Here is a 27,821-nt window from a genome sequence, read left to right as displayed (position 1 = left end):
TGAAGACCTTTATGATGATTCTCTTCCACTTAATGAATAGTAAACATATTTTCTCTTCCTTATGATTTTCTTAACATTTTCTTTTCCCTAGCTTACCTTATTGGAAGAATACAGTATAAAATCCACATAACATACAAAATGTGTGTGAATCAACTGCTTATGCTATAGGGAAGGCTTCTTTCTGGTCAACAGTAGGCTACTGACAGTTAAGTTTTTGGGGAGTCAAAAGTTATGGGCAGATTTTCAACTGTGTGGGGGGTTGGTGCCCATAACCCCCACACTGTTCAAGGGCCAACTGTGTTAACCTTTCTATTGTTGAGGTATTCAGTTCTGGGAGGTCTCTCTGTGCTCATTTGATAAATGAGAATGTCTGTAATAGAACTTTCTATTGTATGGAATAATTATGGAAATAAAATGAGGTAATAGAAAGGAAAGTGGTCTGAAGTAATTAAAAGTGTTCACAAGCATATGGCATTTTTCTCTTCATTGTATCTATAAGAAGTGGCAGATACGAATAAAAACCTGGCAGTCCCAGAGCATTTTTCCTGATCTGGAATTAATGTACACTGGGGAAAACAGCCTTGCAGAGATTTAAATAACATCCAAAGTTCTACTATTTTAAGTAGTTTTGTATACAGCTCTATACATCTCGAATATGGTGGCCTGTGTAGAACCACAATTTTATTTAAAAACAGAAACAGTAGAACACAGTATCTATTTTCAGAAAGATGAAGGCAAAGTCTTACCCTTCAGCAAACTAAATGTCAAGTGACACAGAATTATATTTAAGCACCATTCTAAATGCAGGATTTGTGTCTAATCTTTCTTCGCTCTTTGGGATATACAATTTTATTCAAAAGCTTCAAACCAGTGAAAACCAGATACTGAATAACTTCTAAATGAGCTAAATGTCCTAGGGGAAATGGGGAACAAAAGTCAGATTCTATTAAAATGTTCTCTTCCTTTCTAAAGCTGTTTATGCAACCACACGCAAAACAAAAATTTGAATGGTATCATCTAAAAATAAAAGTTCCAAGCATGATGTTGGGTTCCAGTTTATAAAAGAAAGTTAAATCAGCCATAACTGCTACTTTATCTTACAAATGCATTTTCCTAGATTTATGCTAAATATTTTAAATATAGCTGACAGCGTGCTGCAAGAAGAGAAACAAATTATACATATAACAAGATGTCAGAAAGGAATAAAAGCATCTCGAAAATAAAATCCCAACAGCAGAGACAGCCCTAAACCTCTTAAAATAGCTTAAAGAAATTTGGTAGAAAACCTACTTCCTCAGATGTTTTAAAGAAGAGAGACCAGTTTATCTTGGGAAAATCCAGACCAAAAACGAAAAATTCAATGAAAACCAAAGCTGTAACCAGGGCTGCTTCTTTCTCTGGATTAACAACTATACCTTTGCTGCATTTGAGGCCTTTTACATCCTTTTTCTTTACCATGAACTATCAATCAAGCTACTAAGAAGCTGAATCTGTTGCAACGGGCAGTTTGTCAAGAGGTTTCTATTCTACTCCAAGTCAGCAAGATGTCCCTTGGTTCATCATTTTTTCAGGCAGGTTTATTTTTCTTAAGTAAAATTTCTTTCTATATTTTTCTCAAGAAAAGATAACATTATCTCATAAATTATCACCCCCGAGACCCTTACCTCATGCTTGTCAGGAGCGATGAAGTTCAGTTGGCAGTTTGAGTCATACAAGATGGAGAAAGCGAGTTCAAGCACCTCCTACAAGAGATGAAAGAAAACAGCACCTTAAGGAAAATCGGCACATTTCATTTTGCAGTTGCAAATGGCTGCATATTGACCATGGAATAGGGCCAGCATGTCTAGACAAGAGGAGCTGCAGTGAGGCTGATGGAAGGAGGAACCATGCACTCTCAAGGTTCATGGCATGATTCCTTCTCTCCATTCAGGGCGGTCTGTGAACTATCTCATTTAATTTGCATGCAGCCCATGTAGCAAGTGTTTTCATCCCCTTTATGAGGCGGGGCTTAGAGAGGTTCAATGAGTGTCCAAGGTGACAGCACTGCCCGCCTCCTCGCCTGCCACCAAAACTGTGTTATTCTCCTTTCTTCTTCAGCATCTCCCTTCCAGAGAGGCCACAAAAAAAAAAAAAAAAAAAAAACACCAGTAAACTCCCAATCAACAGCATTAAGGACTGCCCTTCCTTCTATCATCCTAAGCAGACAGAGAGGCCCACAGAGGTATGAATTCCCTAAAATGTGGATGCTACACCAGCTGTAAGGAGGCTGCTAGGTGAACCCATTATCTTTACATCTGTCCTTTGACCTTTGAGCTACTATACAGCAAAGGCTACATAAAGCTTAGGTTTTACCCAGCAGAGACTGCAAGGTATAATCGAGAAGCATGGGCTCACTCAGTGGTGATAACCTATGGAGTGCACGCAATGAGCCAGGCCCAGAAGTCTAGTAACCAAGTGACATTTTTCATTTCATTGCAGGTGAATGACCAATGGCCAAGGCACTCAGTGCCATGTCTAATATGTACATTAAACCACACTTCTTAAACTGTACATGCTGTACCAATACTGGGTAGGGCGATCATTCTAGTGGTCTGAGCAGTCAGCAGAAGATGAGAGTCATCAGCTCATCTCAGCATCCTGAGGACTCCTAGTCTGGAAGAGAAGGGCCAAGTGTATCCAAACCAATGCTCTACACTGTTCTAGCATGGAGGTTCCAGTGTGCCTTCCTTCTCTGTGCTTCTATTAGGCACCAGTGATGACCATCCCTCTCCCCTTCTGTAATCTGTGGGCCACACTGCTCAGTAATTGCCCACAAAACATTCTTTCTTAGGGAGCCAATCTCTTCACATCATTCTCTACCTTAATATCTGTTAGAGGGTTTGTCTTTGGCCTGTGACTCACAGCAAAAATGCCCGAGAAAGATAAAAGGCAAAAAGATGAGGTCAGTGCCTACAGATTTCAGAATTTCAGATGGATTAAAGAATTATTCCAAAGTGGCTGCATCCCTGTCCGGACGCAGTCCATCATCTAACTATTTCTGGCTCTCGTGGAGTTCTCAGTGTCTGGTCCACTTCCAGCTGTCCCTCATTGAGAGGGGGCAGGTCTTGTTCTGAGGATAGACCTACCAGCGTCTCACACTCAGAAGGTCTCCTCACCTTGACAGAAATAGAAACAAGTGAAGGAAAGAATGCTGAGTCGTGGAATGGGAGCTATTCTGCAAAAATGCTCTCCTCATTTTCTATTCTTCTTCTTTAGGCCCTGACTCAGGCCTACCCAGTAAAGACAATAATGTAAAAAGGAAGTGTGCTGAAACAAGCAAACAAACAAAAACAATTTGCCATTAAGTATAGCATCTGTTTCCATAACCATCTCTCTTGGGCCTTCTAATTTATAATTAAAATAGTCACAGACTTATTATTAGTACTATAAATTCATATCATCTTTTTTAAAAAAAAATATGAAAATACATATCAAGAACCAGAGATGCTATGCCTGAGATAATTTCAAAAGAAAAATTCAAAAGAAAGCAAAAGCCAAATATTATTATCTGAAAGAACATTATGAGAAACTAACCTCTCCCTCTTTTGGGAAATAAATCATAAATTAGCCACCAAGGGAAATGTATTTGGCCAATCATTCAGTAAGATAATTATAGGGAGCCGAAGTTAAGTGGAGAAAAGCATGAGACATGAACACCATGTACACACTGATCACAATTATGAACAATTCCTACTTGTGGACAGAGACTGGAAAGAAATATGGGAAATGAAAATAATTATGGTAAGGTGATAGGTCATAGGTCATTATCTCTTCGTACAACTTTTTTTCAACAAAATGCTACGCTATAATTTCAAAAATTCATAAAAATTGTTCTCAGATTCAGCATGTTCATTAAAATGATGATTTCTTTACTAATCTTAGAGTCATTTATTAGGAAAACTCTCTGACTCATACTTGAGAGATTGGAGAAAAAGGAAGGAGTGAGCTTTGCTTCTGAACCACCAGTCAGGATATTACAGTGGCATGAGGGGGCCCTTGGAGGTAAACAGGAAAAGGTAAAGTTCATCCAGGCCCCTTTGGGCTAACCTGGATGACAAGTGCCTGACTGCTCAGGGAAATCACGTGGCCGATCATCCCTTGCTGACGACAGCTGGTGTGAAAAGCACTGCAGCCCAGATGTGCTCCGGACAGGGTGCTGAAGTCACTTGAGACCACAGTGTCAGTGTGGTTATTGCTGTGATACTTTCTCTTCTGCAGGGTGATGGAGAAGGAAGGAAAAGGAGGGAGCATGCAAACTTTGGGCTTTGCCCTTCTATGACATATACCACTCACGACGTGAATGATCAGAACTGTCATGACCTAGATTCCTGATAAACACAGGCAGGAAATGGGAAATTCGTGAGAATGTCAATTCCCACTTTAATTTCACCAAAGCTGCCTGGGAGGGGGTGGGAGGAATTAATTCTCTGAGCTGCATGTCTGTGTTAAAGGGTGTTATCACTTATAATGGGTTTTATTGATGTCTCTGGCTTGCTATTGTTGAGTCATTGGTGAAGGTCAGCTCTTCAGCACTTGGAGCAGGGAGGCTGCAGAGCCGGGAGCAATGGCACCTCTCAGGCTAACACTCCAGAAACTGCCACCTGTCCACACTGTCCATGAGGGAGAAGGCGCTAGGTGGTGGTGGAGTAGACTGTCACTGATCTGCGCCCCCCTCAGGGCCTACTTGCCTCCACACACCACAACACTCATTTAGACATCGAATGCTCAGAGGCTTTGTCGCTCATGACCGAAGCTCTTTTATTCCTCTGGATTTAATGCAGTGAAAAAGTACATCTAGAAGCAGCTTCTATCCATTCTCTGCTGCACTGATGCCTGCTTGCCACCTTGTCATGTGGAGGAAGCCTGAGTTCTAGGGAGAGTGGAGGCAGAGGAAACTGAACATCCTTCCGTGCCCTGAGGCCCCTGACCTTTTTATTCAACACTCTGGCCCTGGGACAGATGACAAGGTACGCTGTGTCAGCGGATGCTCAGGAAAATGGTTCCTGGGTTTGGGGACTGCCATCTTCCATGGGTCAAATGAGGAACCGACTGATAACAAGAGTAGAGTTTTATGCAACATATTTTCAGTGTGCAGTGTAGGCTGCCAATCCTTACATTGTTTGACGGTAACTCACCACATATGGCCATTTTGCTAGCATTCACTTAACTATGTTGGTTATCTATCCAGGTCATTATGAGGGTAAAACCTTTTGATAAAAGACACAGGATATAACTTGGCATGTGTGTGGGAGTTAAATTATGGTCACAGAAATAGCAGTAGATTTCAGAGCTATAGTGTATTGCTGCCCAGATATCTATGAATTTGAGTTTCTATTTTAGAAGGCAAAAAACACTCATTCATGTAGCACATAACAGAGATTACCTTCTTCAGGCAGTTACAACTCTCCAGCCCCAATCTATCTTAGCAGCGTAACCGGCCAATAGTTCTCCAATCCATATTCTTCTCCCCATCCCCATCCATCTTATACTCTGAATTCAATGTTCCCAATTAGAGGATGTTTTTCACATGAGCAAAGGCCCTTGTGCCTTTTCAGACTGTTTCCTCCTCTCAGAAAGTCTTCTCCTCACCTCTTTGCCTGGCCAATTCCTTTTCAAAAGCTAGATCAGATGCCATGTCCTGCATCACCTTTCTCAACTCTCCCAGGCTCCCTCTGTCTTTAATTTTTTTTGGCATAGACATATTGAATTGTAATTGCATATTTAAATATAAATCTTATTTACTGGACACCTAGGGCCAGGGGCCAGGTCATATTTATCTTTGGATTCCTGGCACCTAGGACAAAGGAGATGCTCAATACATTGTTGAATGAATGAATGAGTGGATGATGAATGAAGTAAATATGAATAAAGGACTTTTTGGCTAAGACCAGGGTTTTCAAGCTGATGCTAGAACATCAGCTTCAGTAGAATATGCTTCTTATTTCAGGTTTAAGCATCACACTGGAAAAACAAATGCTTAATTCCGGCAAATGGGAAGATGGAAACTTCTCATACACCAAATATACTCCTATCTGAATCAATGGATCTTCACTCTGGTGATTTCATGTTGACTGTTGAACTAAAAGCCCCAAATCCAGTGAGACAAGTACCAAGAATGCCCACCTTAAAGCACACAGCCACAAATCAGCTTATTCTTATAAATTATAGAGTTTGAATTTAGAATCCTTAATCCTTGTAAATCAAAACCTTCCAACTGGATTTCCATCTACTCATGGCAATTCTTTTCAAGTCTCAATGAGAAATTTTCTGATCCCTGTGTGAAAAACCCATCATTTCTTGTCTCCATAAAAATGTGCCTGCTGCACTGACCTCTGTTAAACATAGTAGACTCTAAGCTCCAGAAAGACAGGACCCCGGCTACCCCGTTTACATCCTATGCTATTTCAGGCACTCCCATGCTGACTGAGTGGATGACTGACTACATGAACAAATGCCTCTGCAATAGACACCTCAAGGGAAAGGGCCAATTTTCTTCTTTCTGTTCTCAGGGCCCTGCTGGGAACATCAGCAGAGACTCAATGGGTGAGAGGATGATCAGTTACCAACACTCTGCCATTAACAAAGTATCTCTTTTACAGATGCCAATGTCTCAGTTTGCCTTGCTCAGTGATTAAGTTAACCATGGGTCTCATGGCACGAAATGTCAAAAGCCGTTCCATAGCTGGAAAAACTGTCCAAAGAGCCAGCAATTTGCCTTGGTTGTCATCCATCCACTGTGCACTGACAGACCTCTTATGAACACATTTTGGTCGATTCTCCTTTTAAGCTGCAGGTCCCCCTTTCCTACCCAGGAGTCCCAGAGATAGACAGGAGGGCACCTCTGGAGTATGGGGAAAGGGGTGTGGGTTGGGGGGTTCAGCAGGTAAAATTGTGGCTTTCCTTCTGCCCTTTGATGTTTCGCCTGATGACATGGTATATATGAACACTATTAACATTGCAAGACAAGTAAATTCCATGTATATGCTAATTAAAGGGCCAGGCTGCTTGAAATTCTGCTAGTCTCATCCCTCATGGCAGACTGGAAGAACCCAGGGTAGCTAGAAATATGGGCCAGTGAGTCCCAGGAAGTAGCCTCTATTTGCAGTCTTATCTGCTTAGTGGCGTACTCCATCCATCCATCATCCTCCAGCTGTCCATCCATCATCCATCTATCCATCATCATCCATCCTATGTTTTATGAGTGTCGTCACAATATGTGAAAAATAAAGGTTGCAAAACATCATTTACTCAGTTTTACTTTTTTAGTCTCCTTTAAGGAGAGAGGAGTCTGATACAAGAAGGCCAAATATACTACCTCACATGTTCAAATGAAATCATCTCCACATCTGTTATATTGGTGACTCTCATTTTTTTCTTGGTTAGCCAGGCTGGAAGTTTATCAATTTTATTAATCTTTTCAAAGTACCAGCTTTTGGTTTTGTTGATTTTCTCTACTGATTTCAGTTTCACTGATTTCTACTCTAAATTTTATATTTCTTTTCTTCTGCTTGCTTTAAGCTTAAATTGCTCTCTTTTCTTAGTGTCCTAAGGTGGAAGCTTTATTGATTTTAGTTCTTTCTTCTTTTCTAATGTAGTCATTCAATGCTATAAATTTCCCTCTAAGCACTGCCTTCACTGCATCCCACACATTTTGGTAAGCTGGATTTTCATTTTATTTGGTTTGAAACATTTTGTAATTTATCTTGGGAATTCTTCCTGGAACTGTGGGTTATTTAGAAGTGTGTTGTTAAATTTCCAAATATTTGGGGGATTTTCCAGCTGTCTTTCTGCTGCTGATTTCTAGTTTAATTCCACTGTGATCTGAGAACATACTTCGTATAACTGCTATTCTTTAAATTTTTTAAGATATGTTTTACGGTCCAAAATGTGGTCCATCTTGGTGAATGTTTCCTTTGAGCTTGTGAAGGATGCGTATTCTTCCGTTGCTGAGTGGATTATTCTATTAATGTCAATTAGATCAAGCTGATTTATGGTGCTGTTCAGGTCATCAATATTCTTGATTTTCTGCCTGCTTGGTCTATTGATTACTGACTGAGGGATGTTGAGGTCTCCAGTATATTGATAATAATGAATTTGTCTATTTCTCCTTTCTGTTCTATCAGTTTCATAACTCATGTATTTTGATATCTTCATGTTAAGTTCAGACATGTTAAGGATTATTATGTCTTCTTGGACATCTGACTTTCCACATTCCATGGTGATGGTTTGCCTGCAACCTCAGTTCTAGGATAGGTCCAAGAAAACTTGTTGATTTCCATTTTGTTCTGCTTTTTTTTTTTTTTTTTTTTTTTTGATACGGAGTTTCACTCTTGTTGCCCAGGCTGGAGTGCAGTGACGTGATCCCGGCTCATCGCAACCTCCACCTCCCGGGTTCAAGTGATTCTCCTGCCTCAGCCTCCCAAGTAGCTGGGACTACAGGTGCCTGCCATCACGCCTGGCTGATTTTTTGTATTTTTAGTAGAGACGAGGTTTCACTACGTTGGCCAGGCTTCTGGTCTCGAACTCCTGACCTGGTGATCCACCCACCTTGGCCTTCCAAAGTGCTGGGATTACAGGTGTGAGCCACTGCACCCTGCCCGCTTCTCCTTATTCTGAGGATGGAAGCACAACTCTCAAGCTCTTTACATGTTGGGGCTGAAACAGGAAGTCCCTCCACACCTATTTTACATAATTCCCTCTGTCTTTATTTAGCACACTTGAATTCTGGCAGGTTGCTATTTTTCCAGTTACACCCCTCCTGGTCTTCTCTGGGTTGCAGACTCCCAGACCCCTGTTATTGCCAATTTCTCCGCACTGTTTCCAGCTCAGCCCCAAGTGTTATGTAACTATGGGGACCTCCTTGGCTGAAGCTGAGCAGAGCCAGTGCTCTCTGAGATTGTGGAGAGAATACCTGACACGTGCAGCATATGGTAATCCTGGCTGGTGTTGAAGAAAGTCTGCTCTGCAGGAGGCAAACCATGAAAACTAGAGATTTGCTGCTATAGCTAAGGATGCTTCTCTAATCTGCTGAGCTATAGAATCTCTGTCTCCCCATAGCATGGAGAAGAGATAAATGGAAACCCCCATTGGTGCTGTGTAACAGATAGGCCACAGATCCTGGCCTCTTGGGCATGCCCTGCCATCAGTATGCTTGCCAATCAAATGCATTACATGACAATGCTGTGATGGGTTCAACAAAGTAGGAGTTCCCATGGAGTTGAGGTGAGTTATAAAACTTAAGAAGGAAAGATCTTACAATCAGCCTCTTCAGCTGCATCCCCTGCCCTCTGCCTTCCTGAACAGTATTTTCATAGTACTTTTGTTTTTCCTTAACTATAGATAGGGCCATCCTGCAAATAACTGGATTCCTTTTGTCTTATAACAATAGACATTACAGAGGGGAAACTATTTATTTTAACTCTGATTGGTAAATAGATTGTGTATCATTTTGGTGTCCCCGTTAGATACTGACACTGGAAATAAAGATGCAACCTATGATCTATGTGACATTTTTGGTACCAGATTATCTGGGTGCTCCAGATAATCTGGATGCTTTTGTTCATGAATGGTACAGATCACAAGATTCTAAGAGGCATAAACAAAGCACTGGCTCCCTAACGGCCTCTCCAAGGGCAAATACTTCCAGTGGGCAAAAGAAATTCTTCTGTCTTTTCAAATAATATTCCCTCCTGTGCTCTCTGTAATGGAACGATAATGGAATGGTTGGTAAACTAGGAGGGGATGGTGAAAGGTACTGCAGGGCTTAAGTAATACACACCTCTGGGAAAATTTTCTCCTTTAGTCTGAGTTGGAGATATTTCACAGCCTACTTTCCACAATGCTGAAGGGTATCAGGCCTTTAAAGTTTTCTAAGATTCTTTGAGTCAGCTTTTCTCTGCCTGTCCCAGGCTTCGCTGAGATCCCGGGGAGGATATTAAGAGCATGATTGCAGCAGGAGAAAATGAAAGATATTGGGGTGGAAGTTGGAGAAGGGAGAAATAAACATAAATGGGGGAGGTTAGGAGAGGCCCAGGGAATGGATGGATGAGCAGAGTGGGCTCAAGAGAGGACAAAGTGACAATAGTGAGGGCAGTTCTTAGGGTTGGAAGTAGATAGGAAGTGACAGAATGGAAGAGATGGTGAGCATCAGAAAAGGGGTCAGGAAGAGAAAGAATAAAGGTAAGAGATGTAAAAGGAATCGGGACAGGAAACAGGAGAGCTGAGTAAGAGATATGTGTCTGAACACACGCACATACACAAACACTGCTACAAAGGAGGGCTAGGCTGGCTGCAGTTGCTGACTGCACTGGGCAAATAGAGTTATTTGCAATAATTTGGAAATCATACCTTGTTTTGTTTAAGGGCACCTTTCTCTTTCATATGAGGGCAGTCCTTTCCCGTCACCACGGCTTTGATATCTGCCACCGGCACTGCAATTCATAAAAGAAAATGCAAGTAACTACACCATGTGAAAACTTTGATGTCAATAAAGAAACAGGACTAAGCACTGGGTCCGCTACTGTGGTTGCCATTCCCAGAAGCTACTGCAAAAAGAGAAAAGAAGAGTGTTGAAAAGAGGAAGAGAAGCCAGGTAGTGTCCCAGGACTAGAAACTAAAATATATCTTATATTCTGGTAAAAAGCATCCCTGGAGAGAAAGAGCTTGCTTGTAAGCAGAATTTGGTTCAGTGAAACAAAGACCTAAAAAAACACTCATCATAGTACTGTTTGAAGTGATGGCATTAGAAGCAGCAGTAGAAATAACAGTGATTGTAATAACAACAGTGATACTCATACTGATATTACAGAGGGCTCCTGTGTGACAAGAGCAATGCCAAGTGCTTTACATTTATCAGTATCTCTTGTTACAGCATTTGCATCTATTTAGTTTCTGAGTTTTTGGATAATGAGAGAAAGCAGCCCTATCTCAAAAAATTTATCCAACTCTAAACAGTTCCGAACTCTCACTCTCCAAAATCTCTTTCTCTGCCATCTCATTAATTCTGTACAGCAGGTTTTATTATCCCTGTTTTACAGACAACAAAACTAAACTCAATTAAATAAAGGGAGAATTCCTTTCTGATACAGGATTCTGGAAATAATGAAGTTAGACAAAATGATGTTATCTCTTGTCTTACTCTGGAGTTGAAGGAAGATAAGAAAAGATATGGAAGGGTTTGTGCACTTAAAACTTCTGTTAAGATCAGGTGAAAGAGGCTGGGAACAGTGAGTGGCTCATGCCTGTAATTCTAGCACTTTGAGGGGCTGAGGCAGGAGGACTGCTTAAGGCCAGGCCTTTGAGACCAGCCTAGGCAACATAGGGAGACCCTGTCTCTACAAAAAAATGAAATGAAAATAAAAAATTAAAAACAAAAAGATCAACTGAAAGAAAGAAGGCAATAGGATGGTTTGGAACCTTAATTTAAAATAATGCAAAGTCATCTGCCCCTCTCCAATCCCTAACCCTCCAGCCCCATATGGGTTTATGAATCAAGGCATGCACACTGGCTAGTGTGGCTTTACCAAGAATTTGGGATGTGTGGGAATGCCAAGTAATCAATTCCTTAGACTCTCTTAATGATGAAGATGATGAGAGATTTCACAGTTAAAGCTCACATCCTTTCATTGGGAAATTGGGTTGTGAAGGTGACAGATAAGGATAAAATTACAAAATACCTAGAATATTAAAACATAGACAGGAAGGCCTCAAAAGCTAACATTTTCCAGGTACCCTAAAATTACTAAGAACTTGGTCCATATCTGTTGACACTCGTAGAATATTAAAACAATAGACAAGAAGGCCTCAAATGCTAACATTTTCCAGGTACCCTAAAATTACTAACAACTTTGTCCATATCTGTTGACACTCCTAGGCCTCTCTGTAACTCTAAAAATGGGGTTGTGATGGGTCCTCCAGGAATCTCTGTAGGTTCCCCTGCCATATCTCACCACATCTTGCAACCTGATTCTGGACCCTTCTGGTAGATATTACTTGTAGTTATGAATAGCTGTCTCTCCTTTCCTTCTGGCCACAGAAAACTACACTTCCCAGCAACCTTTGCAGTCAGGTCATGTGATTAATTTTAGCCAATGAAATGTGAAAGGAAATGCTTCTTTTCTAGGTGCAGGCCCTCCATTCTGTCTTCCCCTGCTGCAGAAACTGAAGGAGTGACCTGTTCCATCCAGATGTCACAGGAGAGGCCCAGGGAATGGATGGATGAGCAGAGGAGGACAAGGTGACGATAGTCAGAGGGCAATTCCTAGGGTTGGAAATAAACAGAAAGTGAGAGGATGGAAGACATGGTGTACACTGGTCTGTGTTCCTGAGTGACTATATGGAGCAGCCCTTTGCCAACCTGTGTATGTTGTATAACATGAGTGAGAAATAACCTTTTGTTATGCAAGCCATGGAGATTTGGGGGTTGTCTATCCCTGCAGCACAAAGTAGCATTACAGCCCCTCCTGACTGATCTCAGACCCCTTTTCTGCCTCTTTGCCTGACCCCCTTGGGGTTGGCATCTTCCTGTGGGTGGTCCCTATGATTCCTGAACCTACTTTTGACCATGAACACTGACTTCAGTTCTCCTCAAATCCATTTTCATAACCAAGAACTGGCCTCCTTTCCCTCAGTAGCTGATCTGGCTGCCTAATCCCTACCCTAGGAAGGGACATTTGGATACTCTGGGAAGTTGGCTAACTTTCCAATGGAAAACCCACCACTGAAGTGAATGTGATATAGTCAACAAACTCATTCTAAAAAACGTTCTCGAGATTCAAATAGAGTTTGAGTCACAAGTGCCTTGTAGAAAGTTTTTTTGTTATAATATACAGCATGGTCCATGAACTAGAGACAGTGTCCACAAGCTACAATTGGTAAGTTAGCCCTTAGCTTTGAAAACCCATTGTATGGAATGGGACAAGAGTAATAGCATAGTCTGTCCTGAGGGTGGTCTTCAGAATCTCTAACAGAAAGGCTTCCAAGGAGAAGAGTCACTTTTTCACTAGGTTTTGTGGAAGTACATATATATTTTTTTATATGCATTGTCCCTTGTCCTAGAGACCAGCTGCTACATCATTCATAGGATTATGACTAAAAGGAAAACACAAAGTTCTAAAAATACAGTGTAGCTTTTAAAGGTTGCTTTTTGCATAGTTTGTCTTCTAGATGCACCAGAAGATTAGGCATTAGAAAGGCTCAATTGCTGGCCTCTCTATTCTCATGAGCAGAAACAGAGGGGTCAGACTCTTATCTCCGGAATCTAGACTCTAAGGAGGCTGCAGGGGGCTCTTGATGACTTCAAAGCCAGGCTAGCATTTTGATGAGGCCTTTTGTGTGGAAGCAAGATAAAGAAGTGGGGTCCAGATCCGTGAGAATCAGGGTCACCAGTGAAGAACGCACCCTCCCACCACATTTACCCCCTGGAGCATGGCCTCATTTCTTTCAATGTTTTTACAGTTTGAGCTGGGTTGAGACCATCTTAATTCAACACTCCAATTTTACAGACGGGAAGACTGATCCTAAAGGGAGGAAATCAATTATGCAATGACACACAGCTAGGTTAGTAGGTGAAAAGAGCTGGGTTTAGTGCTTCTTCTTCCACTCCGTGTTCCCTTGCTAGGCCATGATTTCTCCCTTTGTAAGGGGCCAGCCCCCTAAATCATGCTGAGCACAGCCCCAAATGTGTTTATCACTTCAGACATTCAGGAAACTCTTTGAATGCTAATACCTGTGGAAGGAAGTTTAATTGTGATTTAAGACAAAAATACTACTGAAAAAGCGAATGTGGCCACCCATGATTAAAATAGTTTCAGCTTTCATCGCTGAGATCCAAGTTCAGGCAGAAACCATTCAGAGGAAGTAGCTAGTAAGCCTTGAGCTCTTGCTGTTTGTACAGCTCCATAGTAGAAACTCCTGTGGGTAGAAATATGAGGAGGTACAGGCTGATCCCAGGATAGCTGCATGAAGAATCTGGTCTCTGTGGCCTAGCAGATCAGCCACATGGCATGGAATGGTGGGGAAGAGATGTGCCTTTGGAATCAGAGTGCCATGGTTTGAATTCTACATCCACCAACCGCCGCTACTACTTTGGGCTTAAGTTTTGAGAGCCTCAACTTCCTTGTCTGCAATGTGTAACTCTAACATTATCTATCCCATATGGTTGCTCTGAGAGTTAAATCCTGATGCTGGAGCTGAGATCATTGTTGGCTTTTAATCTAGGCAGTACACAGTAGTGGGTGAAAATCTGGGCCACGGAGTTAGACAGTTACATTCAGATCTTTGCTCTACTATTTACTAATCTTATGACTTTGAATAAGTTACTTAATCTTTCTGTATCTCAGTTCCCTTTCTGTAAAATAAGGACAATATTATCTACCTCTTTAGGTTGTTGAGAATAATTTATGTAAAGCCCTTAGCACAGGGCCTAGCATATAGTAAGCACTCAATAAATGCCATTTGCAATTATTCCCATTATCAATAATCAGAGTTAATTCTGTAGATGGAGGGACCTGAATTATTCGCTGTGCTTTGGTGACCCAAATTGCCCATGGTGCCTCCCTGTGTCGCCGCTCTCTGCATCCACTGGAGCAGGCTTCATCTCCACATGGGCAGGGTGAGCCAGCACTTTCCTCCCTGCCCCCTCTGATGTGGGAGTGAGGAATGCTGGCCTAGATTCTTTCAAAGAGAGGCAGTGAGGAACCCAGGGCATGGCTGGAAAGCAGTGGGGTCCTATGTTTATTGGGGGCTATGACAACCTGTAAGTCAGCTTGGGAGGGATATGGGGAGCGGGGGGATGTAAGAAGATGTCGATTTTCAAAGGCCAAATTTCCTGACAAAGAAAAGGAATACAAAAAGAAAGGTTTCCTAAAGCCTTGGAGAAGACAGCCAAGGAGGCACCCTCAATCCTCACGTGCACTATCTGTATTAAGAAAACTCCATTATACTATTGGATTTATCAATAGCTCAGTATTCAGCACTGATTAACTCAAGGGGCACAAGACAATCTCTGCCTTGGTCTCGAGAGAGGGCAATGGTATGTGGCAAGAGCAATGACACTGAACATTAATTAAAGGCACATCTCATTTTTCCAGTGGAATGAGGTTTCTGACTTTTAAGGGTTCCGAAAGGTCGCTATTTTGCTCCAGGCAGAATGCAGAATTGGAATTAAATGCAAACCAAGGTGGCAGGCCTGCAGCAAGAAACTTCAGCTTATTAGGCCGGGCCTTTTTTTTGTCTCAGGCACAGTATTGCTTCATTTCAATTCATTACATGAGTATACCCATTTCTCTAGCACATATGTGCAGAAGGATACAATCTTACCAGTACACACACACACACTCTCTCTCACACACACACACACTCTCCCACAAGGTGTGGATAAATACTTGTGCAGATAAATATATCCACACAAGTATACCTTCTTAGTTCATCTTGTAATGGATATACTGTTTTTGGAGCAGCTCTTTGGAACTTCATTTCAGAGGAAAGCGGTTGCTAAGAGTTTTAGAGGCATGGTCAGGAGGGGCTGTCACAACCCCTTCAAGAACCAGCCTTGCTCAGTGGCCACTGCGAAAAGCTGTGTGGAGATTTGCAGCTCTGGCCTTGCTCTCCTGCACTCACCCTGTCAAGCTGGCTCTCCCTGGCATCAGCACCTCTAGTTCCAGGTTAGTTATTTTCACCCTGGAGTCTTGGGGGTGAGGGTCTTAGCAGAGCTGGGGGGCATCAGCTTGTAGGCAAGACCAGGAACTGCCCCTACACAAGGCTTTGTTGCTGTGGCTGCCAATTTCCTAGGTAGCTGGCCAATTAGCATGGGGGTGCTGTGCTAACACCTGGCAAACCTGTCGGTCAAGTGCCTATCTTTGGGTTGAGAAGTGATTACATCCCTATAAACATGGGGCTAAACACTATGTCCTGTTAGTGGGAGAGCGGATTCACTGGACAGTATGGGGAGTCAAGCTGTGTTTGTTCTGTCCTGACCACTTTTCCCCTTGTGACAGGTTAAGAATGGGGCTGTGGGGGACCTCCTAGGGAGCTGCTGTTTGCTTCAACCAACAATAACCTCAACTCTTTCTGTTTAACCACTGCAGAGCAGTGATTCCACATCGCTGGGCTCTGGTCAGTTCCTAGTTCACACGGGAGTTTACACCAGTGAGCTTTTCACCAGTTAATAGCAAATGCAGAAAAATGAGGATGCTGCTGTGAGTTTTTCAGAGGGCTATTTTAGTTTAGCAGAAGGGACTGTCTTTCATCTAAGATTAGGTCCTCCTTACTCTTTTTTTTCTTGCAATCGAGGGTCCTTTCTTTTATGAAAGGGTTGTGATATTAAACTTTAGATTTTATTTTTTAATATCCTTTTTTTGGCCCAAGTTAAAAGTTAGCAACATGCTATTAATTTACTTAATTTTTTTTTTTTAATTATTAGTGAAAGCCACGTTTGGGGAATCACAGTTCTCAAACTTGTGCATGTCAGAACTGCCTGGAACATCTGTTAAAACAGAGATGGCTGGTCCCCACCCACTGAGTTTCTGATTTAGCAGGGCTGGGAATGGGGTCTGAGAATGTGCATTGCTAAGAAGTTCCTAGGTGATACTGCTGCTGATGTTCCAGGGACCACGTTTAGAGAATCACTGGTCTAGCTTGGCCAAGGTGGGGTGGGGAAGGCTTGAACTGTGAAGGGAGGATCCTCATTTACAGGTGGAGGCCCAGGACACCCCTAACTCCTGCCCTAAAGCAGGGAGGCATAGACAGTGTCCCAGGCTCTCTGCAGCAGTGGATTTCAGATTTCTTTAATAACCCCTGACTTAGCAAGCCAATAATGTGGGCTGGGAAGAAAGTTCTCCTATGAAAGAAAACGAGATCGTTTTCTGAACTAAGTGACATTACAAAGACCAGACTGTCCCATTTTTAAGCTGGAGGAAGAGTGAATGTTCTAGGCTGTCTGCCTGAGATGTCAGCTCAGAGTCTGAATGTGTCAGGAAATTTCCCACTCATGGGTTATTTTCGCCTTCAATGGCTGTGAGCTGTAAGGAAGGTCATCCAGATTTGACTTCCATGGGCCCCAGGGTGACAGGACAGAAGGTGTGAGACTCTGGGTAAGGACGCTGTCTGGGACACGCTTATCTGAACACTGCAAGGTCAAGGTGACTTTTAAAGGTTATTTAAAAGTGCTCTGAATGTTTTCTCCCTCTCGGATTTTTCTACTTGGGATATCCTCTGAGGCTACGTTCATTTTATCTCATTTCTCCTCCAAATTAATTTATCACCCTTGGGTATTTCAATGTTTCTGTAATACTTGTTTAATTTGTATTGTTAACACTGTCAACCTGGCACCTGGTTCCGTGTGGGGCTAAAAGAATCCTGCACATTACTGTCTCTTCAAAAGCATGTATGTTAAAACAGACAACATATAGAAAAAGCCAAAAAATATACAAGAGAAATATTTAGCAAACAGTAGAGGTAACTGATCATCATTTTCAAAGTGTCTTTGAGGTAAACTAGTTATATTTGGTTCTGCCATTAACTCTGTGTCATAACTATGGGATACACTAAATTGTAATGAATAAATGTTGTAGGGGTCAGGCATATAAGTTATGAAAATAAGAAATTATTTTGGGTTTTCAGAAAAAGACAACTGATAGAATCAGGTTTGTATTGTTTTTACTCCTTGACACAGCACCTGGATAAATAATGTAAAAAGTGGACATTTGAAGCCCAAGTTTACATCTTTCAATTAAGATACCTTTGCATCCATTTTACATTCTCCCCTATTCAGTTCCAAACCCCAAGTCCATCCAGGTCTGGTACTTGATGAGACGGCTCAGGCCAAGACTTACAACTAGATGAGATGTGTTCAAAGGGCTTACTTAGGCTGATAGTTTTGTTGCATGATATATTGTGACTAGGAAACAACCAACCGACCAACACTCAGGCCTCTGCCAAGGAGAACTACTTACGTTTGTCCTGCAAGGAATCGTGGGGCACTTCTCCCTGAGGACTCTCTTCTAAGTCTCCGTAATGCAGGACTTTGTGATTTGGTGAAAGCCGACAATACCAAAACTTGTCTGAGAGAAAAAGCACAAGTTTACAAGGTAAGTGATTCTGGTTTATAAAAATACTAGCCTGGTTATTTCTTAATACTTTTGCCTGGAGGAAACAAGCAGTTCATTTGATTTTAAGTCTTGAGGAAGAATGAATTCTAGGGCCCTGGGCATTAAGTTCCCTTTTGAGTTTGATATTTAGTTATCACCTGTCCTGCTTGGTATACATTTGGTAACCATTAGTAAAGTCATCGAACCCTTCAAGCTCAATAGCAATAGATTTTATGAGGTGGTGGTTTCCAGAGGTTATGTTATCACTAATGATAACCACCATGGGAACTGCTCCTTATTCATTTACTGACAAAAGAGGGAAGGAGATATAGAAAAAAAAAGATTTCTCAGAATGTTTCTGCTTCCAGTTTCCTCTCTGAGAATTTCAGACTATTGAGACAGTTGTGTCCAAGGCCATATTTTAGCTGATACAACAAACCCCTACCCTAGGCTACCACACACACATTAATCATGAACAATTGTTAGGACACTGGTAATACACATGGTGGGTGGGATTCATGAGGAAATCATCTAAATAATTCAGGGATTTAGCCAAAGAATGGGGACATGCACAATCATTCTCCTCTCCAATTCCCAGAATTTACTTCCCTGGATAGGCATGACCAGGAGATTAGGGTCATTCTTATAAAATACTTCCTCAACTTTACTGCCTCAGTCTCTCAAAAGTGAGAAGAAATTTTGAGTAAGCCCATGAGGCAGGAAGAAAGAGGCAAAGAGCACTTTTTATAGATTAGGTACTTGAACTGTGACAGCAATGCTTGCACAGCTGCCTCCTCCAGGAAGCCCTCTTTATCCCTGCAGCCGAAGGGCCTCTCCCCATCCTCTGAGATGTTCTAGAGTCTTCTTTGCAGCACCAGTTTGGCTTGGACTGGCAATATTGGAGCCTAACGTTAACATCTTAGTATTTCCCATTATCTGCTACAGACCCTAGGTAAGTAACTTGCCCTTGAGGGTGTATTGTGAACAATTAATACTGATAGGAGAAGAGGACTCCAGCCCTGACAGTATGGAAGAGTCACAGTTTCTCTGATGACAGTCACTGTCTTCATAATTGCAACATCCCAATCTCTTGGCACAGTGTCTGACACATAAAAGTTGCACAGTTGGCATTGGCTAAGCTGATAAATGAAGACCCAAAGGGACCTGATCAAAATGCCTAAGGCATGAAGTGTCAGTCACCTACAAGCCCCTTTGTGCCACTGTGTGGTTGGTACCCTTTGAGGCCTTGGCCAAGTTACCTCACTATTGTGCCTGAAATATAATTTGTTTTGAAGCCACTCTAACTAAAAAGCTCTTCATTATATTTTAAGAAAAGTGGTTTTCTCTCTAAAATTGCTGTTACTGCAAACCCATGGTTTAATTATGATTCTTTTAATAGAAATAGAAGTTTTAAGAATGGAAGTAAAAGCCACACAATGAACAAAGAAAATGCCCAAATTTGATCCACAAAAGGAGAGCGTCTCTGTGATTCTTATCTTCCTCATCTTTAAATAGAGTTTGAGAATTCCGAAGCATAGTCAGAATATGGCAATCCATAGATTTAAAGGAATCTGAACTCTAGTGGAAAAAACTGAGTGGGAAAAGGGTCATTTAGTAGCCAGGAAAACATTTGAAATTGCTAAATTTCAAAATTATGCTGTGTATATACCAAACATGGGTCATTTTTCTGGGAGAGCATTTCAAAGGGAGAAAACAGTTATTCTCTGAGTAATTTACAAACATTTAAATTAAGCAAATGTGTACTTATGGGTTTTTCATGAGGAGAGCAACTTTGGGGATTTGACTTGTAACTCACAATAGGAATTGTGAATTCCAGAGCAGGAGGCAATGGCTTTCTGAACATCAACAGTGCTCCTGGAGGCCTGTGGGGGCTGCCTCTCCCCACGGATCCCTTCCCCTGCCCTACGTGGCTGTGATGACCAGAAAGCCAACTGGAGAAATCTGCTATAAAGTTTTCCTTTCCTTGCTGCATCTAGATGATATGTTTGGCTATGTGAGTGACTAAAGGGTGATCGAGGCTGGGAAGGAAGACAGTGAGAAGTGGTACTTGGACGTGCTGGGCTTATTGTGAGTTAGGTCTTGGCCTGTGCTTTACAGGAATCCCTTGCTTCTCAAGCTGGGGTAAGTAAACTCTAAGGGTCAGCAGTGGGACTTGAAGCCAAGCCAATGTGTCACAATCAAACAAGATCAATGACACTCAATTGATTTTGAGGGGAGGAATTAAGAAATTTAACTGGTGCACGGTATAATACAAACATATATTATTGTAGAGTAAATTGCACAACTTAATATTCAAGTGTAAGATATACTGATTTGTAAGACTTCAAAAATTTTGCTGCTCTACTTTCAGGATAAATTTGTTTATCCAATGAATACTTGCTGAGTGGCTGTCTACAATGCACACAGCACTCTACGACGTGTAGTGAAACATCATTAGAATGGAAGGTAGACATGAAAGACAAGGCCAAAGAGCTCAAGGAAAACGAGCTCCCTCAGTTCTTCATGGCAGCTAAGAGAAAGATGTTGTTTCCCAGGTCTGGGAAGTAGGAACCGGGACAAATCAGCAACTCTGGCAATACTATGGAGAAAAATAGGAATGCAGAAATCTCTTGTGCAACATATTTTTACATACAGAAATGATTAGAGAACAGTGGCTATTTATCAGAGTTTCAAGAGGCAAAACAGCCATCTTCCTTGCAAAGCTGTAGTTGATGTTTGTTTAAAGAAAACCCAAAGGGTCTGCAGCAGACAGATTTTCCTCCTTTCCAAAGCTTAAATTCCCTTGACTTGTATGACACCATCTTGCCTTGGTTTTCCTCCTACATCTGGCCAATTCTCTTACCCTATACAAGTTTCTCTTCTTCTGTCTACTACTAAAACGATAAAAAGCAAAAAAGATTGGTACATCACAGATATAAGTGATGTGTTCCATTCCTCATCAATTAGAAAGTCTCGGATGGATGGCAAAATACTGGAAAAAGGGGCTGAAAACGCTGAGAAACTTGTCTTGACTCATAATCAAATGGGAGGCTACTCAGCCAGTATCTTCCTCACAGTAAAACTGGAGTCCTTAGCTTTAGAAGGCTTAGACATTGTGTATTTCTGTCTTGAAGGGAGAGCCGCTACAAGGATAGCATCAGCACAGTGCATCGACATGTTGGGTGAGACAGTTTCAGTGTCAGCCACCAGCAGCAGCTTGATTTGCAGTTTCTTTTACGGTAAGACAAATGTGTATTTTCCTTTCAAACCCCAGCATGACGTTATTTGTTCCTTTATCCCTCTGGGCGATGAAAGAGTGAATTGCGTCACTAAAAGCAATTAGCAGGAAGCAGTGAGAACATTATCAAAGATTGTTTACTAGCATTCAGGAGAAAACAAGAGTTAATATGGAGGTCTTCCAGTCAATTACTAATGAGAATATGTTAATAGCCAGGCTTCATCTCCAAACCCAAAACAAAATATGGGGAGAATTTCGTGTTTCAATCTTTTTCTTGCGTGCGTGTACGTGTGTGTCTGTGAAGGATAAGAGGGAAAAGCTGCTTTCAGAGTTCACGAGCCTGGTAAGAAGGGCTGATTAAAGCTATTGCCAATGTCACATAGATTGTTATGGAGCTAATAACCACTGTCAACTGTAATTTTTGCAGTGCCCTCCAACAGAACTTCCTGCAATAATGGAAATTCTCTATATCTGTTTTATCCAATACTAAGAAAACAAATTATAAATTTTCTTTCATTTTAAATAACTTAAACAGCCATAGGTAGTTCTATCAGACAGTGCAGCCCACCATCTGTCTTCATCATCCAGGCCCAAGACAAGCTTGGGGCTGGTCCCCAGGTCTCCAGGAGAGCTCAGCAAGCTGAACGATGGCAACCACTGGTAGGTGTGAAATGCCAGCCAGTTCAGTGAGACACAGGGCACAGCAAGAACCAAGCCCCGAGACTGCCATGGAATCAGGACACATCTTTGTCTTGAGTGCAGAGCCCGCTGTCAGCAGCTGGGGCTTGACCCCGGTGGCCCTAAGAGTCCTGTGTTAGGGAGGAGAACAGGTTTTTCTAAAAGATGTCTTTAGAACACTTCCATTAGGATTCTGAATTTTCCCAAGGATAACCTAAAATGTGCCAAGTCTTCTGTGTGTTCAGAACAAGGTCGGCTTTCTGCCTAAGGTCCAACCTTTCCAAGTCACAAAACAAGAGGGACCCAGCAATGTGTTTAAAGGGAAATGTCATCTTTCGGGCGATGAGATCTAAGATTTTTTTGTTGGTACAAAAAAGGGAAACAACTATCGATACAGAGACGAAGGGCATCAAATCTTCCTCACTTCACTGAACTTTCTTTAAAAGGACAGATTTGTGTTTTGATTCTGAATTCTGCCTCCCTGGACACAGCTGCTCACAGCAAATGACACTGGAGTCCCTAGGTACTTTCCAAGATGATCTGGTCTAACAGGTGCCTTGAAGTCACACATACCTGGGTGACACACCTGGCCCTGATGCTTATTAGCTGCAGGGCCTTGGCCTAATTGTAAAAATCTCAGAAATCCCTGTTCTTCATATGTATAATGGTCATAATTACATGAGTAAAACACACATAAAGTATGGATCCTACATCTTCCAGAATTGGTTCTCAAAACGTATTTGTACTTTCCTGCTCTTCCAGTCAATGATAGTCCCTCTCATCCACACTACTGTCCCTCCATCTTTTGGGAACAATGATTATGTATTATTCTGACCTATTGGGAAGTGCCTTTTTTTTCATGAAAATCAACTGGCTTTTTATAATTTGAAAATATGTATTTATTTATACCTGCCTTTTTGTAACAAAATATTAAAATAAAATTTCAACCAGGGATGGAGAAAGGAATGACCTGCTTCCCACAACAGGGCAATATGGTTACCGTGCCTGAATGCACCACTTGGCTCTAGGTCTTCTGACGGGGCCTCCAGAGCAACGTAAGATATACCAGCCTTGTTCGCAGGAGTGGTAGGCACGCATTTTGCCCAACATTGAGTTCCAAGATAAGCCTGTCATGTCAGCACTTAGGGAACGCTGGTCAATGAAACAGACACTGTCCTCCGCAGGAGGTTTCATGTTATCACTTCTTGAAATGATTTCCAATATTAGCCCTGGACTCTTACCAAGGCCATTCAATGCAAGTGATTCTGAAAGACCTTCATCTCTAAAATACAAGAGAAGTAGGGGGCAGTTCTTGAGCCTACAGATTCTCATGACGCAAATAGTGGCTGGTATCATTTGGATCTGTGTCCTCAACAAATCTCATGTGGAATTGTAGCCCCCAGTGTTCCAGTGTTGGAGGTGGGTCCTGGTGGGAGGTGACTGGATCATGGGGGCGGAGTGCTCATGAATGTTTTAGCACCATCCTCCCCTTGGTACTGTATAGTGATAAAGTCCTCTTGAGATCTGGTTAAGTGTATGGCACCTCCCCTCTCCCTCTCTTCCTCCTGCTGTGGCCATGGGAAGCTCCTCACTCCCCCTGCCCCACCTTCTACCATGATTGGATCATGATTGGAAGTTTCCTGTGGCCTCCCCAGAAGCAGAAGCTGTGATGCTTCCTGTACAGCCTGCAGAACCATGAACCAATTAAACCTATTTTCTTTATAAATTAGTCAGTCTTAAGCATTTCTTTATAGTAATGCGAGAATGGACTAATACAGTGTCCCTAACACAGACAGCTTCTAGGGTTTCATCTGAAATCTCTCCTGCAGGAGTCCAGGGAACACAGAAGCCAGGCAATTTCCATGCCAAGGATTCTGCAACCAGAGCTTATACTTCGTGGTAAATATGTATAAGCTCGGGGAGAGAGTGGAGTGATGCAGGTGTGTGGGTTCCAATGCCACTCCACCTCCTGTGTTTAGAAATATATATTCTGGCCAGGCACAGTGGCTCACGCCTGTAATCCCAGCACTTTGGGAGGCGAGGCAAGTGGATCACCTGAGGTCAGGAGTTCGAGACCAGCCTGGCCAACATAGTGAAACCCCATCTCTACTAAAAATACAAAAAAATTAGCCGGGCATGGTGGCAGGTGCCTGTAATCCCAGCGGAGGCTGATGCAGGAGACCTGCTTGAACCCAGGAGGCAGAGGTTGCAGTGAGCTGAGATCGTGCCATTGCACTCCAGCCTGGGTGACAAAGCAAGACTGTCTCAAAAAAAAAAAAAATCTATATTCTGAGGTGCTACGAGCTAAAATTAATAGCAGACATCATTAATGAATGTTTGATAATCTGCCAAGCATCAAAGTGCTATAGATGTATAATTTTACTTACCCCTTATGGCTATTTGATAGAGGAACTAACATCATCCCCATTTGAAAGAAGAAGAAAGAGGAGCACAGACATTGAGCAGATTACCCGAGGCTACCCAGCTAGTGAGTAGGGAGCAGAGACTTCAACCCAGCTTATTGTGTCTTTTGAGATATATTACCTCCCAGTTCTAATGTGGTTAGAATTCCCAGAAACCCAGATCTGTAAATGTCTGCATCTGACTATTCCAGTAGCAGAGTTGCACATGAGACAGGCAGAAGGATCGGCAAGTATCAACTCGGGGACCTTCTAGCCAAACGTGGCACAGTCCAGCACTCTCTATTTGTTCCTTCACTTTCCAGTTCTGTGGAACTGTAAGTTCTTTCATATTTTCCCTTATAAAGTTAACTACTTAAATTCACTCATCTGTGTCCTACTCATTGTCAGACAAGTTTAGAGGGAGTATGGTGCTGGCTGCTGCACTGGGAGTGTCTGCTCTTCAACCTGTGATGGCACCTGGCAGGCGGTTGTCCATCGCAGTCTGAGATCTCATGTAGAAGCACATCTTTCTCGAAGGGATTAAAAATGTCATGTTCTCATTAATCTGTGTAAATCTAAATGGAATGTTTTGATGGGGTGATAGGAAACCAATTTCAGCACAGTCTGCTTTGAATCCCTATTTTTAAGCACAGAGCTAGTCACCAGATTTCAAATCCATTTACCAAATACCAAAAAGCCTTCCTTTCTGCACTCGGAAGGATGATTTTGTATTAAACACAGATGGTCATGCTCCCTAGGGAGCTCAACTCATAAGTTTATAATCTAGATGCTAATATTTTTTTGTTCAGGAGGTAGTTCGTTTTTAGAAAATTGGAAAAATTTACAGATACGGGACTAAGATTTTTTAAACAACAACAACAACAACAACAACAACAAAACCCTGTAATTAATACATCTAGAAACAGGATTATTCTGATAGAACCTACTCACTTCAACCTAGTCAGGAAAGTCTCATGACACAGTAGACAAGAAGGTTAAATTCGTGCTAGGAGCTAGGTTGTGAGGGATTCTAGCTGGGCAGCAGTAGAGGCATTGGGTGTCTACTTGCTATTTCCCATCCCCGAAACTTCTGTGCCCTTTGCCCCATGTCAAGTAAGTAAAAATCTTATAAATCATCTTTATGGGGGCAATATATCCCAAACATTGATTTTTCCAAAGGCAATAAAGACATCAGGGCATACAACCGACCTTCTGACTAAATGAGCTCCAAGAACTGAGAAGCCTGGCACCAAGTCCACTCACTCTGGCTCACTGCTTTTTTCCTACACAATCTTAAAGAACAGCAGTAGCTCCCTTTTTTTGTTGTTTCTTGTTGCTACATTCATAATCACCTCTATTCCTCACGATAGCCCTGGGAGACAGGCATTGCTATCCCCATTTCGGATGGGGAAACTGCCCAAGGTCACACAGCTGGACAGGTATAGAGGCAAGACCGCACCCACATTGCCTGGTTCTAGGGCTACGTCCTTGCCACTGAGCCCTGTGGTCTTCTTGGAACACCATTTACTCTGACATGATGCCTGATGCAGGGAATGATATGAGAGGAGGGCATGAACTCATCCTTCAGTGGCTGAATGGGAGGGAGGAGTTCCCTCTTCCACTGGTCTCACTAATAGGAGGCTTTCTCTGTAACTCAGCCCTTATTACTCTGCCCATTGTCCTCTCCGGAGGCTCAGCTTGAAATTCACTCTAAGAGCTTCTCATTCTCTGTGAAGAAACTGCATTTTCATTCCTCCAGGAAGTTCTGCCTTTGGAAGTTCCTCAATGTGATGTTTAATGGTGACATGAGAAATATTTCCAATTTACTGAATATGCAGCACAGGACAGTTACAGTAAATGGCCGGGGGATGAGTTCAGCTGACAAATACAAAATGATTTTTGTCATTAATGGGTGAGTTCTGTGGCTTAGCAGGCATCCAGCAGGTTTCAAAATATCTGCCAAAATTTCTCCTGGGCCATAACTGGTGTTCTTAGTGTAGTTGCTAATGCCTGTGCTTGCTCCTGCCTCTTCCTTCTATCTCTTTGCCTCTTCCCAAATCTTACTTTTCAGTTTTATGCTCTGGCTGTTTGCTTCTAGGAGAGTGTGGTATGAAGACTCTAGCTGTGCAATCAGCAGCATGTCAAGGGAGCAAGAAAACAGTCAAGGGTGCTTTACTTGTCCAGGAAAGAAACAGCTAGACATGTTTCCCACCTGTTGGGTCTAGTCTTTTGACATCCATTTGAATTTGACATTTTGAGGTTAGAATTTATAGAGACAATTCAGAAATCTGCCTTGAGAAATTATGTAAGTGATGCTACCCTATCTTAGTTCACTGTTACTTATATCCCCATATAAAATAATTCTGTCCTAGAAGAGAAGCAGTGTGGGGGATTTGACAATAAGGGCTGTCCATGCTGGAAGTTCCAAGAGCAAACCCAACAGTGAGTGCCAGCTCTCCTGCAGCAAGGGGAGTCATTAAAAGGAAGGGTCCTGGAGCTGTGGAGTTTGAATCCTTGCTCTTCTGTGACTTGGGGCCGGTTTCTTAGCCCTTTAGTGCCTCTATTTCCTAATCTGTACACTGGGCACAATCCTAGTAGTTACTTCTTAGGGTTATGGTGAGGATATAATGCTTTATAAAGTAATGCATTGTTAACAGGTATTGGCCAGAACATAGATCCGGGAGTCAGAAGACTAGAGTTTCAGAAGCACCTGGCACATCGTAGGCTCATATACATGTCAGCTATTGTTGACACCACCACTAGCAGTTTTGTGGCACTAAATAGCAAAGAATGGCTCTTCATTTCTGTGGCTCTTCTGGTAATTGTGGACTTTGATTCTCTCTGGGTGTGCATGGGAACCAGAAACGACCTGGACTGCTATTCCTGTCCTGAGTACAATGCTGCATGGCCTAGCTTAAACCAACACCATGCCCTTGTGATTCTCCAGGGAGCGGGCCACTGTTTACCCTATCCAAGTTTGGAGTGTCCCCAGAAACAATACCTTGCCTCCGCCGGGCATTGAGTTTCCTAAAGCAGGTCCCTTCCACAAGGCGGTTCAGGCGTTGCTGTTTGATCAGCTCTAAGATTTCTGGCTGAATCTTCTCCTTTAGTTCCCTGTTAGAGGAAAAACACATATTCCACAGCATGCCTTGAGAAACAGAGTGTGGCTTGGTGGGCATCATGGGCATATGGGCAGGGGAGAACAAGTGCATCTTTTCATGAGCATCTAATACCTCCAACTTGGTGCTTTAGAGAAGTGTTTATTAAGAGTCAGTGGCCAGGGGCATAAGTACACCACCACAGTAGATTCTGTGACATTTACAGAATTCCACAAAAGTACCAGCCACTTCAGTGATGTTTTTCCACAGCAAAGTGTCC

The 27,821-nt window shown here is 42.3% G+C and overlaps 1 protein-coding gene across 9 annotated transcripts in view; it reads right to left on the bottom strand.

Annotated features, from left to right (window-relative positions):
• Nucleotides 1–27,821, bottom strand: part of ELMO1 (engulfment and cell motility 1) — a 592,800-nt gene that overhangs the window by 5,646 nt on the left and 559,333 nt on the right. For 8 of the 9 annotated variants that reach the window (XM_003268937.4, XM_030796572.1, XM_030796573.1 and 5 more), the window contains 4 exons: nucleotides 27,445–27,557; nucleotides 17,991–18,098; nucleotides 10,387–10,469; nucleotides 1,665–1,742 (listed from right to left, as the gene is read on the bottom strand). In XM_003268937.4, the coding sequence (XP_003268985.1) occupies nucleotides 1,665–1,742; nucleotides 10,387–10,469; nucleotides 17,991–18,098; nucleotides 27,445–27,557 (382 nt within the window). The remainder of the gene's footprint in view (nucleotides 1–1,664; nucleotides 1,743–10,386; nucleotides 10,470–17,990; nucleotides 18,099–27,444; nucleotides 27,558–27,821) is intronic. The other variant, XR_004026459.1, reaches the window with a different exon arrangement.

Source organism: Nomascus leucogenys, chromosome 17, assembly GCF_006542625.1.
Source record: "Nomascus leucogenys isolate Asia chromosome 17, Asia_NLE_v1, whole genome shotgun sequence".
In the NCBI taxonomy this organism is placed as follows: Eukaryota; Metazoa; Chordata; class Mammalia; order Primates; family Hylobatidae; genus Nomascus; species Nomascus leucogenys.
This window is presented reverse-complemented; position numbering and strand designations above follow the sequence as displayed.